At 58.9% G+C, this 12,380-nt stretch overlaps 1 protein-coding gene across 2 annotated transcripts; it reads right to left on the bottom strand.

The window, feature by feature from the left end:
• Window positions 1-58: 58 nt before the first annotated feature.
• On the bottom strand, window positions 59-9,873 carry COG1 (component of oligomeric golgi complex 1). Of its 2 annotated transcripts, XM_054293175.1 has the most exons (15): window positions 9,502-9,759; window positions 8,804-9,048; window positions 7,888-8,069; window positions 6,747-6,917; window positions 6,515-6,668; window positions 6,148-6,358; window positions 5,267-6,022; window positions 4,936-5,082; window positions 3,989-4,150; window positions 3,616-3,743; window positions 3,131-3,239; window positions 2,029-2,138; window positions 1,860-1,935; window positions 1,465-1,501; window positions 559-647 (listed from the first exon to the last, which is right to left on the bottom strand). In XM_054293175.1, the coding sequence occupies exons 1-14, from the start codon at window positions 9,757-9,759 to the stop codon at window positions 1,484-1,486; spliced, it is 2,727 nt and encodes a 908-aa protein (XP_054149150.1). In that variant the 3' UTR covers window positions 559-647; window positions 1,465-1,483. The 2 variants fall into 2 exon arrangements, with proteins under 2 accessions (XP_054149149.1, XP_054149150.1); XM_054293174.1 differs by lacking the exon at window positions 1,465-1,501 and having other exon boundaries at window positions 59-647; window positions 9,502-9,873.
• Between the last annotated feature and the right edge of the window lie 2,507 nt (window positions 9,874-12,380).

Here is a 12,380-nt window from a genome sequence, read left to right as displayed (position 1 = left end):
GTTAGTGAGAATAGGAGCAGCGAGTGCAGGTGCTTAGGCCTGTGAGCTCCCACCCAGCTCAGGGTGATGAGGCTTCTCTCACGAGCCTCAGTGCTGCAGGACTGGCAGGGAAATGTGAAATCAGAGCAGGACAGGTCGGGCAGGTGCTGCAGGGGCCTCTCAGAGCAGGGAGGTGGTGCCTGGAGGACACAGGCCTCTCACCCTGCTCCAGCACCCCTTCCCAGCTGTGAAATGTTTTGTTTTCTGTTAGCGCGTAGGTTGTTTTGGCTTTTTTTCCCCTTTAATTTGACTGTAACAATGTGAGGATAGGAGGTGAAAGAGCAGCTCCACCTCTGCTGCAGCAGCCAGGGGACAAGGACAACCCAAGCTGTGCCTGCTTCCCGTGCCACGCCCTGCTCTGAGGATGCGAATCCTGACAATCCCGGAGGTGTCACCGAGGGGACAGACAGACAGACAGACACATCTCAGTGGAGACAAACAGCCAGAGCAGTTTTATTGCTGCTGCCTCACTTGGTCATGCCCGAGAGCCAGCCCAGCTTGAAGAGGGACGGGGCCGCCGCGTCCTCGTCGTCGGTGAGGAGCTGCCGGAACAGCGAGCCCGGCCGGGCCTCGTCCTCCCTGGGCAGCACAGCAGCTGCAGCCGGGCCCTTGGGGGACACAAAAGTGACTCTGACTGTCACAGCAGCCCCGGGGCTCCCTCTGTCCCCTCAGCAGCACAGGGCAGTGGCACTGCTGGGGGAGTGACACACACACACACCTCGCTGCTGCTGGCAACAGGCACTTGGCAGATGTCACTCAATGCTCATAAAACCCCAAGGAACACTCAGCAAAACCCTCACACAGCGTGGCGGAAGCACAGCTGGTGCCCCTGCAGGAGCTGTTCCTGGAGAACTGCAGGTTTGAACCTCTCCAGAAGAGTTTTAGCATTGAAGGAGGAGCAAGCATCTGTCAGGGATGCTGGCAAGTGTGGCCAGCACAGGACACGGGTGTGCTGAGCACAGCACAGAGCTCAGGGGAGTGACAGAACGAGGCAGACACCACTGCACACTGCTATGCTCTAGTCCAGCTGAGCTGTGAGAGGTAAGGAATACCTTTGCTGGGAAGTTCTGGACTTCTAAACACCCCTTCTACTGGGTCTGGCCCTTGAGGGCTCTGAGAAATTGAACATCATCTCAAATGACACTGGGAAAACCAGGCCTTGACCTCTTTGTCTTGGCTCTTACCAACTCAACAACCTGTCCCAGTTGCCAAGACCAGCAGGGATAGATTGGGCTGGTAATAAGTAAAGGAAACATGAATTGCTGCTTGCCACAGCAGTGAGGTGTTCCTTGGCTCTCACCCAGCACACAGAGCTCCATCTAAGCAGATGTTTTCAACTGGGGGAAATGGAGCAACAGAAACATTGGCTGCTACAGCTCAGCACCAGGGGAGCAGCAGCAGGACAGCCTCACACAGCTGGGGTACCTGGCCAGGCCTCCTCACGTTACAGGGCAGCATCCCACTGCAAAGGAGTTCAAGCATTAGCTGCTGTCCCTCAGCCTTTCCTGCAGCCCTCTGTCATGAGCTTTGATGCATTGCCCTCATCCATGTCAGCCCTCACTGCCCCTGCAGTGGTTTTTGCCTGCCACAGAGCAGTGGCCCCAAAACCACAGGGGCAAAGGCTGGGTGGGGTTTGGACAGAACTGGAGAAATCCACCCCATCCCCTGCTGTGCTGCCGTAATGATTCATTTTACTGAAAATAAAAATCAGGTGAAATAATGCTTGGCTACTTTCTTCTTTGCTCATAAACTCCAGTGTCAGGGGGATAATGAACACTGGGAAAATATTCCTGTTTTTACAGCTCAGTTCAAACACCAACCTGGACTCTTTCTGTGCTCCTGGCAGTGGACTTGCTCTTCCGTGAGCTCGACATGCTCAGTGGCAGGAGCCCAAACCTTAAGAGATGGAAGAAAGAAAGGTGGGAAGCAGCAAATTCCAGAGCAGCTTCCCAGAGGCAGGAGGATGGCTGGAAGAGCTGGGTGCCTCACCTGATCTGGCTGGATGCTAAGGGCAGGATGTTGTGCAGCTCCTGCGAGCTCAGAGCGCCGCCCCTGCTCGTGTACTGGTTCTCTGTCCCAGTCAGCAGCCCAAAGAGAACCTGCAAGGCACCAGCAGAGGCTTGGATTTGGGAAGGAGAAGCTGGAAAGCACCAGGATTTGGGAAGGAGAAGCTGGAAAGCACCAGGATTTGGGAAGGAGAAGCTGGAAAGCACCAGTATTTGGGAAGGAGAAGCTGGAAAGCAGCAGGATTTGGGGAAGAGAAGCTGGAAAGCAGCAGGATTTGGGGAAGAGAAGCTGAAGGGCACCAGGATTTGGGGAAGAAAAGCTGGAAGGCAGCAGGTTTTGGGAAGGAGAAGCTGGAAGGCACCAGGATTTCAGGAAGAGAAGCTGGAAAGCACCAGGATTTGGGAAGGAGAAGCTGGAAGGCACCAGGATTTGGGAAGGAGAAGCTGGAAAGCACCAGGATTTGGGAAGGAGAAGCTGGAAGGCACCCGGATTTGGGGAAGAGAAGGTGAAAGGCGCCAGGATTTCAGGAAGAGAAGCTGGAAGGCACCAGGATTTGGGGAAGAGAAGCTGGAAGGCACCAGGATTTGGGGAAGAGAAGGTGAAAGGCACCAGGATTTGGGGAAGAGAAGCTGGAAGGCACCAGGATTTGGGGAAGAGAAGCTGGAAGGCAGCAGGAGCTGCTTGGATCTGGGGTTCCTGCAGAGCTGACCCCACAGTACGTGGTAAATCCACTGCACACCATCAGCACTGAGTGTGAACAGGAAGTGCCTCTCTCCCCCCACTTAACCCTGGTGTTTAATCATTCCCACAGCTCAGTCCCAGACCTGTTTCAGCACCACTTAACCCAATTAGTGCGGCACAGGCTCCAGTGAATCCTGTTAGATAAAGTTCAGGCAGCCCCACAGCAGCGGGGCCGTGCAGCCGGCTCAGCCAGCTCCTCTTATCTCCAGCTGGCCCTGAGCACCCTTCCCCTTTGCAGGCAAGTGCCAGTGCTTATCTTGAGGCACTGAGCAGCTCAAAGCCAGCCCAGCTGCCCTGCTGAAGGCATTCTGCAGTGTCCCTGCTGTCCAGCCCTGCTCCCTACCGAGGTTCTCTGCACCAGGCGGTTCAGGTTGCTGTTCAGGTGTGGGGTGAAGACATCCAGGTCAAAGGGATCGATGTGTCCCTCCAGGAAGTCGATGATCTTCTCAATCCTGCAGGCAGAGCAGAGAGCTCCCGTTCAGGGGTGACATCCTGGTGATGCCAGCTCTGGAGCAGCCAGGGATTTCCTGTCTGGGGTGACTGAGCACAACAGGAATTACTCAGCACAAGGGCAGCTGCCCCAAGGGTTCCCAGCTCTTACACAACCCAAACTGCTGCCTGTGGTACCTCCCAGGGCTTGGACTCTTGGCTGGAAGCTCAACTGCTCTGTCCAGGGATATCCTATGGACACCTGGCCCCTGGCCACAGAACCCTCCTCTGGTTTGAGGATGAGCTCAGTGTTTGTGCAGTGTCAGAGCTCGGAGCTTGCACTGCTCGAGGACCCCCCAAAGCCCTGCTGGAGGATGTGAGCCCCAGAATGTGCCATACCCGGAGTCCTGCTTGATCCTGCTGGGTTTTGTGTCCTCACTCTTGGCTGTCAGGATGATGCTGAGGTACCTCAGGTCGTAGAGTAACTGCAGAGCTCTGCTCTGGGTCAGGGGGAAGCTGTCTGGCCTCTGCAAACAGGACAGGCAGGAATGGGGCTCCTCCCTGGCACAGGGCACGCTGCCCAAGGGACAACATCTGAGAACACCAAGCCCAAGGCACAACCAGAGTGTGAAATCTGGTGTCTGCCTTTCCAGGGCGTTCCCTTTCCAGCTGGCAGGACAGGCACTGTAATGCTGTAACTTTTCTGTTCCAGGAGCTGAATGTGCCCCTGCATTCCCAGCCACCTTCTCCCTCCCATCCCACAGCCAGGTACCTTCTCCTGCTTCTGCTCCACCAGCTTCCCATAGGCAGCCAGCACCTCTGCCATGCAGCTCCTGAGCAGCTCCTGCAGGGTCACCTTGGGCAGGGTGTGCCCACCAACCCTGTTCACCTCCTGGCACAGGCTGAACAGCAGGCACTGCACGTGCCACGAGGGCTGGGCAGAGAACAGAGTTTGTTTGCAGCTGCTCTGTGAACTCCATTCCCCTCCACATCCCTTCAGCTGCCTGCTGGGAGTGTCACAGAGCAGCCACAAAGCTCTGCCCCACAGCTTGGCTCAGCTATCTCACAGGGTCTGGGTTACCGACACCCCAGATTTTGGGTTACAGCAGCTCCCAAAGCCCCCAAAAGATTTTACCAGACACTGAGTGCAGTGAGAAGAGAATTCCATCAGCACAGACCCTGCTCTGCCCACCCACTCCCTCACCTCCTGCATTCTCACCCAGCTGCTTTTCCCCTCAGATAACAGAATTCACTGCATAAAGCTCACTGCATTTCCCTGTGCAGCCCCTCCCGTGCTGTGCAAACACAGAACTCACTCCAGCCTGGCCCTCCTCCCCTCTGTCACCTGCTCTGTCCCTGTGAGGCCCTTCCTGTGCCACCACCACACCCTTGGGAAGCCTCAGCTCCCTCAGGGTTCCACAGTCCCACTGCTGCAGCCCTGTCCTCCAATGCACCCAGCTTCCATGGAACCTCTGTGTTTAAACCAGGCCTAAGTCCTCCTCTGGCTCAGTTTTACAGGATCTGGGCCAACCTTCCTCAGAGAGATAAACAGCAATAATGACCTATTTCCTTCCTCTGACCTCTGTCCTCACGAGGTGAGTGTCTCAGAGAGCACCACTGAGTGTTTGTCCCCTGCTGGTGACACCAAACACCTCCCCAGCACTCAGCAAGTGGTTCTGGAGCCAGTGCTGGGCTCCTCCCTCAGGCTGTCCCTCGTACCTGCACAGGCAGCCGGATCTTGGATGTCACACTGCTCCCAGACTCGGTCTCCTCCTGGATTTCAATCTCGTCCCAGTTGGTGGCCGTGGCCAGGACAGAGCCAGCTGTGTCCAGCAGCAACGTGTGGGTGAAGCACTGAACCAGAGCCTGGAGCAAAACCAAAGTCCCAATCTCAGGACGCTTCTAACAGAGCCGAGGCCACCCTGCCTGTGACCTGCTGCACCTCCCAGAGTGACCCTCATGGACACCAAGCCCCTGGAGCCACCCCTGTGACACAGCGGTCACAGAACCCTCCCCAAAACCACCTCTGAGGAGGGAAACTGCTCCTTACTTTGGTGACAGCCGAGCTCCAGAGCTGATAAGCCACCAGGCTCTGCTGCAGGAGCTCTGCCTTCACCCCCTGCCACTTGGCCAGCTCGGGGGGCACCTCCTGGGCCTTGCCCTTGCCCAGTTTCTTGGCAGGGCGCGGCTCCTTGGGCTCGGCGCCGCCCGCCCGGCCCAGCACGCAGCGCTGCAGGTGCGGGCACAGCTCGGGCAGGGCCTGGCACAGCCTGGCCATGAAGAGCACGGCGTTGAGCCTGGCATCCCCAGGAGGGTCCAGCTGGCTCTGGGCACTCTGGAGCTGCTCCTGGACGCAGCCCAGGAGGTGCTGGATGCAGGAGACGCAGCGGTCACGCAGCAGCTCCTGCACGGTGCCGGCGTCGGCGAAGCGATCGAAGGCAGAGTGAGGTGGCTCCTTGGGGACAGAGTCATCCCCGGGGAGGTAGGACAGGACATCCTCCAGCCTGGCCTTCAGCTTGGAGTCCAGCGTGGAGCAGAAGCTCTGCACGCACGGGGTGAGCGCCTGTGCCTTCATGGCCAGCCCGCTGCGGGCGAAGGGCCCGCGCTGCCCCACGCTGACCCACGCCGCGTCCCCGGGCAGGTCCCCGGGGCTCTCCGACCACAGGAACAGGGACACGTTGTGCTCCAGCTGGATCTGCTTGCTCAGGGCACCGCTGCCACCTTTCACTTCCAGCTCCTGCAAGGCTGCAGCCAGCAGCTGCTTGGAGCTGCTGGAAATGGAGTCAAAGCCTTCCTTGGTCAGAGTCTGCAACGGAACCAGGAGAGAAAACCAAATTCAATGGGATGCTAAAACCCACCCTGAGTGCACTGTGAGCTGGGTGAGACAACACCTGGGGGAGCACAGCAAGGCTCCCCAGGGCTCACACCCACCTGCAGCCTGTCCAGGAACAGCTCCTGCAGCAGCTCCTCCCAGAAGGACACAGGCCTGCCCAGCAGGCGCCGGCACACGGCCTCCCAGCTGCGGCTGCTGGACTCGCTGGACAGCAGCTCCCACACGGCATCACGGATCCCTGCCAGCCCCTTCATGCTCTTCACGTACACCAGCAGCGTCCTGACCCCCGTCCTGATGTCCTCACTGCACCTGCAGGCAAAGTTTCACCCCTGTGAGCGGGTGAGGCCCTGGCACAGGGTGCTGGATGTGCTGGGCTGCCTCTGGCTGCTTCCGTCAGGGTGAGGAATAGGAGGATGAGGGGATGAGGAGGAAGCGGCCAGGCTGGGACTGCCCTGTTCCACTCACATGTTGATCCACTGCTGCAGGGTCTCCCTGAGGTACTCCTGGCTGATGGGGTGTGCCAGGGTCCGCAGGGCCGGCTGGAATTCCACCACGGACTCGGGCAGGTACTTGAACCAGCTGCTCAGCTTCAGATCCTCCTCCAGCACCCCTCCTCTCCCTGCAAGCACAGCCAGGCTCAGCCCAGCACGGGCACCCTGCCCTGCTGCCCGCACACCTGGGCAGGCGCAGGCCTCACCTGCGGGGTTCTGGCCCGTGCTGCTCTCCAGGGTGGAGAAGAGCAGCCCACAGGGCAGGGCTGGCTCCGGGGGCACCCCCTCGGGCACGGTGTAGAACAGAGCGTGGGCCTGGAACAGCGTGGTGCTGAGCAGCTCCATCAGGGAACACACCTGGGCCTTGATACCTGCGCCTGCAGAGAGGGGGCTCTGAGCCAGGGCAGCCCCTCAGCACGGCTCAGAGCCACTGGGGTCCCTTCCAGGGAGGGCTGGAGGGCAAAGGACTCAATGCCCCACCTGCTTCCCCAGCACAGGTGGGCTCGGCCTAAGCCCCCGACAACTGGCAATTTTGGTGCTGTTTTGCAGTGTCCCTGTCACCATGAGATTTATGGGAATCGCCCATCTTCCTATTCACCATCTTCCCAATTTATGGCAACCTCCCATCTTCCCACTTATGGGAATCACTCACACCCATCTTCCCACTCACCATCTTCCCAATTTATGGGCATGTCCCATCTTCCCATTCACCATATTCCAAATGTATGGGAATCTCCAATCTTCCTATTCACCATCTTCCCAATTTATGGGAATCCCCCATCTTCCCATTCACCATTTTCTCATTTATGGGAATCTCCCATCTTCCCATTCACCATCTTCTCAATTTATGGGAATCTCCCATCTTCCCATTTATGGGAATCTCCCACCTTCCTATTCACCGTCTTCCCATTTATGGGAATCTCCAATCTTCCTATTCACCATCTTCCTAATTTATGGGAATCCCCCATCTTCCCATTCACCATTTTCTCATTTATGGGAATCTCCCACCTTCCCATTCACCATCTTCTCAATTTATGGGAATCTCCCATCTTCCCATTTATGGGAATCTCCCACCTTCCTATTCACCGTCTTCCCATTTATGGGAATCTCCAATCTTCCTATTCACCATCTTCCTAATTTATGGGAATCCCCCATCTTCCCATTCACCATTTTCTCATTTATGGGAATCTCCCGCCTTCCCCAATTAATGGCAACCTCCCATCTTCCCAATTTGTGGGAATCCCCCATCTCCCCAGTCACCATCCCCCCAGTTTCTGGGGCTCTCCCCTGCCTGCAGTGGGGGCAGGCTCCCCCCGAGCCCCCAGGGAGCAGCCCGGTGGCACTGACCGTGGTGGGGCTGGTTCAGCAGCTGCTGGATGGCCATTTTCCTGGCCAGCAGGAAGTCAGCCAGGGCCTGCCGAGGGGAGCTGTCCTCCAGCAGCATGATGGCACACAGGGCTTCTGCCACCGCCTGCTCCGAGCCCGTGGGGCAGCGCAGCAGGGCCTTGCTCTCCTGCAGGATGGTGGATCTGCCACGGGAACCAGCTGGGAGTCACCGCCCGAGCCACACCGTGGCTTGTGTGGGACTCTTCCCACTGGTATCTGGGTGTTACAGGGCTGGGGAGATGTTTTAAGTGGAATTTTTTGGGTTGGAAAGGATCTCCCTAAATCAGTCCTGTCCTGTTGCCTGATGGAGCCCCCAGGATGTGCTGCTGGCCATGGGATTTTCCCTCACATCCCTCTGTCCCTGCCTGCCAGCTTTGCAGGGCACCCCTGGGGCACGGTGCCACCAGCCTGGCACCTGCCCTGGGCTCTCCTGTGGGATCCAGGTGACAGAGCCTCCTGGCACAGGTGAGGAATTATCCTCCCACCTTGCTGCAGCTCATTTCTGTCCTGCCTTCCCTGGGCTGAGCAAGTCCCACTGACAGGGAGTGCTTTGGGCTGGGAGGGAACTTTAGCATCCAGCACTTCCAAATCCCTAAACCAGGCAAATCTCATCCACCTTCCAGCATGGGGCACTGGGACATTTCCAGGGATATGACAGCCAAAACTTCTATGTGAAACCTGTGCCAGGGGCTCTCACCCAGCCCTTCCCAATCCCTAAACCAGGCAAATCTCATTCACCTTCCAGCATGGGGCACTGGGACATTTCCAGGGATATGACAGCCAAAACTTCTCTGTGTAACCTGAGCCAGGGCTTCATCCCCTCCTCACCCAGCCCTTCCCAGCCCACCCAGCCGTTCCGTGCCCGTTCCCGGCTCACCGGAGGTGGCTGGCCGCCGCCACCTGCCGCAGCAGGATGGGGAAGCGGGCGAGCACGGCGCTGGAGCGCGCTCGGGGGGTGTCGAGCTGCAGCTGGCGGCGCAGGTGAGCCCCGAGCAGGTGGAGCCGGGCCGCGGGCAGGTACCGGCCGCCCTCCACCGCCCCCCAGACCTGCTCGGGAACCTCCAGCAGCAGCTTCAGCTGAGCTGCAGCCCCGTAGAAACTCTGGTGAGATGGTGGGCGAACCTGGAGGGGGAATACGGGGGGATGAGAGGGTAGACAGGGGATAAAGAGGGGCAAAAATATGGGATGGGTGGAAAGAACAAGGTGGGAAAGGGGCAAGACAGGGAGATGGAGTGGGGGGGGGGAAGAAAGAGTCCAAGGGGGAAAGAAGGAATGGAGGAATAGACAAGGGGACAAAAGAGGGACAAGAGTAGGGGATAAGTGGAGAGAAGGTGGGAAAGGGGTGAAAGTGGGAGAAGGGGCCAAGCAGGAGTGGGGGGAAAAGAGTGGATCCAAGGGGGAAAGAGGGGATGGAGGAATAGACAGGGGGATAAAAGAGGGGCAAGAATAGGGGATGGGAAGGTGGGAAGGGAGCGGGAGAAGGGGCCAGGCAGGGAGATGGAGTGCGGGGAAAAGAGCGGGTCCAAGGGGGAAAGAAGCCCCGCGGGGTTCCGTGGCCGCCCCGCTGTCGCTCACCGTGCCGGCGGGGCCGGGCCGGGCGGTGCCGCCCCGCTGCAGCCCCCTGACGGCGCCCAGCAGGCGCTCGGCGCTCCGCCGCATCTCGGCGATGGTGTCGGCCGCCTCGATGAGGTCCCGGTAGCGCTCGCCCACCATCTGCCGCAGCTCCTCCCGCTTCTGCTCGATGCCGGCGCGCAGCCGCCGCTCCACCGCCCGCAGCTCGGCCGCCGTGTGCGCCTCGAACAGCGCCTCGGCCTCGGCACCGCGCGCCGCCATCGCCGCCACGACACCGGCATCGGGCCCGGCCCGCACCGGCGGGGCCGCCGCCGCCATCTTGGGCACAGGAAGGGGACGGCGCTTCCGGGCGTCACTGCGGGGCGGCGCCGCCATCTTTGTGCCGGGCACCGGGAGGGCGGCCACGACAGCACCGCCATCTTTGTAACGGGCACACGGGAGTGTGACCACGGCGGCATCGCCATCTTTGTAACGGGCACACGGGATGTGGCCACGGCAGCACCGCCATCTTTGTAACGGGCACGCGGGAGTGTGACCACGGCGGCATCGCCATCTTTGTGCCGGGCACAGCCGCACCCAAGTGCCTTTACCGTGGCAGCGCCGCCATCATTGTGTCGGGCACATCCAGGCCTGGGTGCCGACGGCAGCGCCGCCATCTTTGTGCCGGGCACAGTTCCACCCCCGGTGTAATTTCCATGGCAGCGGCGCCGCCATCTTTGTGCCGGGCACAGCCGCGTTGCCACAGCGACGCGGCCAGAAGGGAGCAAACGCCGCTTTGTTTATTTTATTTATAGTTTGTTTGTTTATTTAATTGCGTCTTCTTTTTCTTCCCCGTTTCCCGGGAAACGGGTCGGGCTCCGCGGCCTGCGGGTGCCGCTGTCACTCCACACACACCGGCAGGTTTCGCCCACAGGGCGCTTTGGGCTGCTTGGTTCCAACAGGGCTGGGGGTGTTTGCCCATCCTCTCCTTCCAAAAACACTGCTCTGAGCAGCGGGATATTCCCCATAAATCCATCCAGGATGGAGTGGAATGGGATTGAGCTTTAAGGTCCTTTCTAGCCCTGAAGGGAGAGGCAGATCCAGAGCCAGGCAGGATCCAGCTCCGGGGGAGATGCTCTGCAAGCAGAGCGGGTGGACTCGGGTGTTTTATTAAAATCCAGTTTGTGCTGCAAATTGAGATGAGAACAAAAAGAATCCCAGGTGTTTTGTTTTATTTTTGTGGGCAGTGTTGGTGCTGCTGGGCTGCACAGCTGCTCAGAGCTGAACTTTTTGTTTATAGGAGTTGATAAACTCTGCTCCCAGGGACAGGACAGGGGGAAACTGCCTCAAACTGTGCCGGCCAGGGGCAGGATGGACATCAGGAGGAATTTCTGCATGGAAAGGGCAGTGGGACAGTCCCCATCCCTGAATTAAGGGATTTAAAGCCGTGCGGATGTGGCACTTGGGGACAGTCCCCATCCCTGAATTAAGGGATTTAAAGCTGTGCGGATGTGGCACTTGGGGACAGAGGCGGTGGGACAGTCCCCATTCCTGCATTAAGGGATTTAAAGCTGTGTGGATATGGCACTTGGGACAGTCCCCATCCCTGAATTAAAGGATTTAAAGGTGTGTGGATGTGGCACTTGGGGACAGTGGCCTGGGCAGTGCCAAGGTTGGACTCAGTGATATTTGTGGGATTTTCCAGCCTGAACAATCCTGGGTTGCTCTCACAGGGAGGTGCCCAAGCCTGGCTCGTACCCCGCTGCTCCAACACACACACAACCAGAAACTGTAGGAAAATCTTTTATTTCCCTCCCCGTGGCAGCCAGGAGCCTTTGCTGCAGGGAGGCTCAGTCCCACATCAGGACACTGAGGAATGATTGCCAGGGAGGAAAACAGGGCTGGGAGCAGGGACACGGCCTGGGCACGTCCTGGTGGCACAGAGCCACTGCCAGGGCAGGGACACGGGCATGGACAGGGCTGCTGGGGGCTCTGCAGGGAACAGAGACCTCCCTGCACCCTCCTTGCCCTGCAGAAATCACCTGGCAGAGTGGCAGCAGCCTCCGTGGTCCCTCCTGGTGCCACCAACGCCCTGGCACACGGGGAGGGAGCCAAGGGTGCCCTGTGGGGCTGTGTGAGTGAAGAGAAAACCCCACCCCGGGCACAGCCAGAATATACAATTTACATGTATTTACAATCAGACACGGTGTGGGGTGGGATGGAGGGATGGAAACCATGGATGGAGGGATGGAATCCATGGATGGATAAAATCCATGGATGGAGAGATGGATGGATGGATGGATGGATGGATGGATGGAGGGAGTGGCCAGGCTTTGCATCCCTCAGCATCTCCTGCTCGGGACACAGCTGGAGGAGTGTTGCAATTTTAAGTTTCGAATTTTAGAAGTGTGAAATGTTTGTATAGGAGGAGGATCCTCCCAGGCTGGCTCTCCTCTCCTGGCTTTTCACAGTCCAGGCCTGCAGCAGGCAGAGAGAGGAGCTGGAACCCCTCAGGATGGGCCGGTGCCAGGCTGGGAAGGGCATGGCAGGGCTGCCCTGGGCAGCAGCAGCAGTCAGTTCCACACTCAGCGGCAGGGAGGCAGCTCTGGGGTCTGCTGTGTCCTTTGCTGGTGATTCCCCCTGGGAGCAGCAGCAGGGAGGGGATGGAGGCTCTCCCTGAGCAGTCTGGGACCAGTTCTGAGGCACGATTGGGGGCTCTCCTTGCCTGGCATGGGGAGCTGGGCAGTTCTGGAGCCCTCAGTGGGGTGTCCCACAAAGATCAAGCTCTTCCCACCGTGGCAGGGTGGGGAACCCTGGACACACAGCAGTGCAGCTCAGGAGATGGTTCCAGTCCAAGACAGCGTGGAGCCAGCACGAGGAGCTGCAGAGATGCTCTGGGAAGG

The sequence above is a fragment of the Melozone crissalis genome, unplaced genomic scaffold, assembly GCF_028551555.1.
Source record: "Melozone crissalis strain CALT ecotype California unplaced genomic scaffold, PUWL_Pcris_2 ptg000129l_1, whole genome shotgun sequence".
Classification (NCBI taxonomy): domain Eukaryota; kingdom Metazoa; phylum Chordata; class Aves; order Passeriformes; family Passerellidae; genus Melozone; species Melozone crissalis.
The sequence above is the reverse complement of the archived record's forward strand: the minus strand, read 5'-3'. Positions and strand labels throughout refer to the sequence as shown.

Excerpts from the sequence above, each read along its gene's own strand:
- COG1 (XM_054293174.1), bottom strand. The coding sequence starts at position 9,873 with ATGGCGGCGCCGCCCCGCAGTGACGCCCGGAAGCGCCGTCCCCTTCCT. Across the intron at positions 9,049-9,501 it reads GGCCCGGCCCCGCCGGCACG|GTTCGCCCACCATCTCACCA; the intron begins GTGAGCGACAGC and ends TTCCCCCTCCAG. Across the intron at positions 4,151-4,935 it reads AGATCCGGCTGCCTGTGCAG|CCCTCGTGGCACGTGCAGTG; the intron begins GTACGAGGGACA and ends TTCTCTGCCCAG.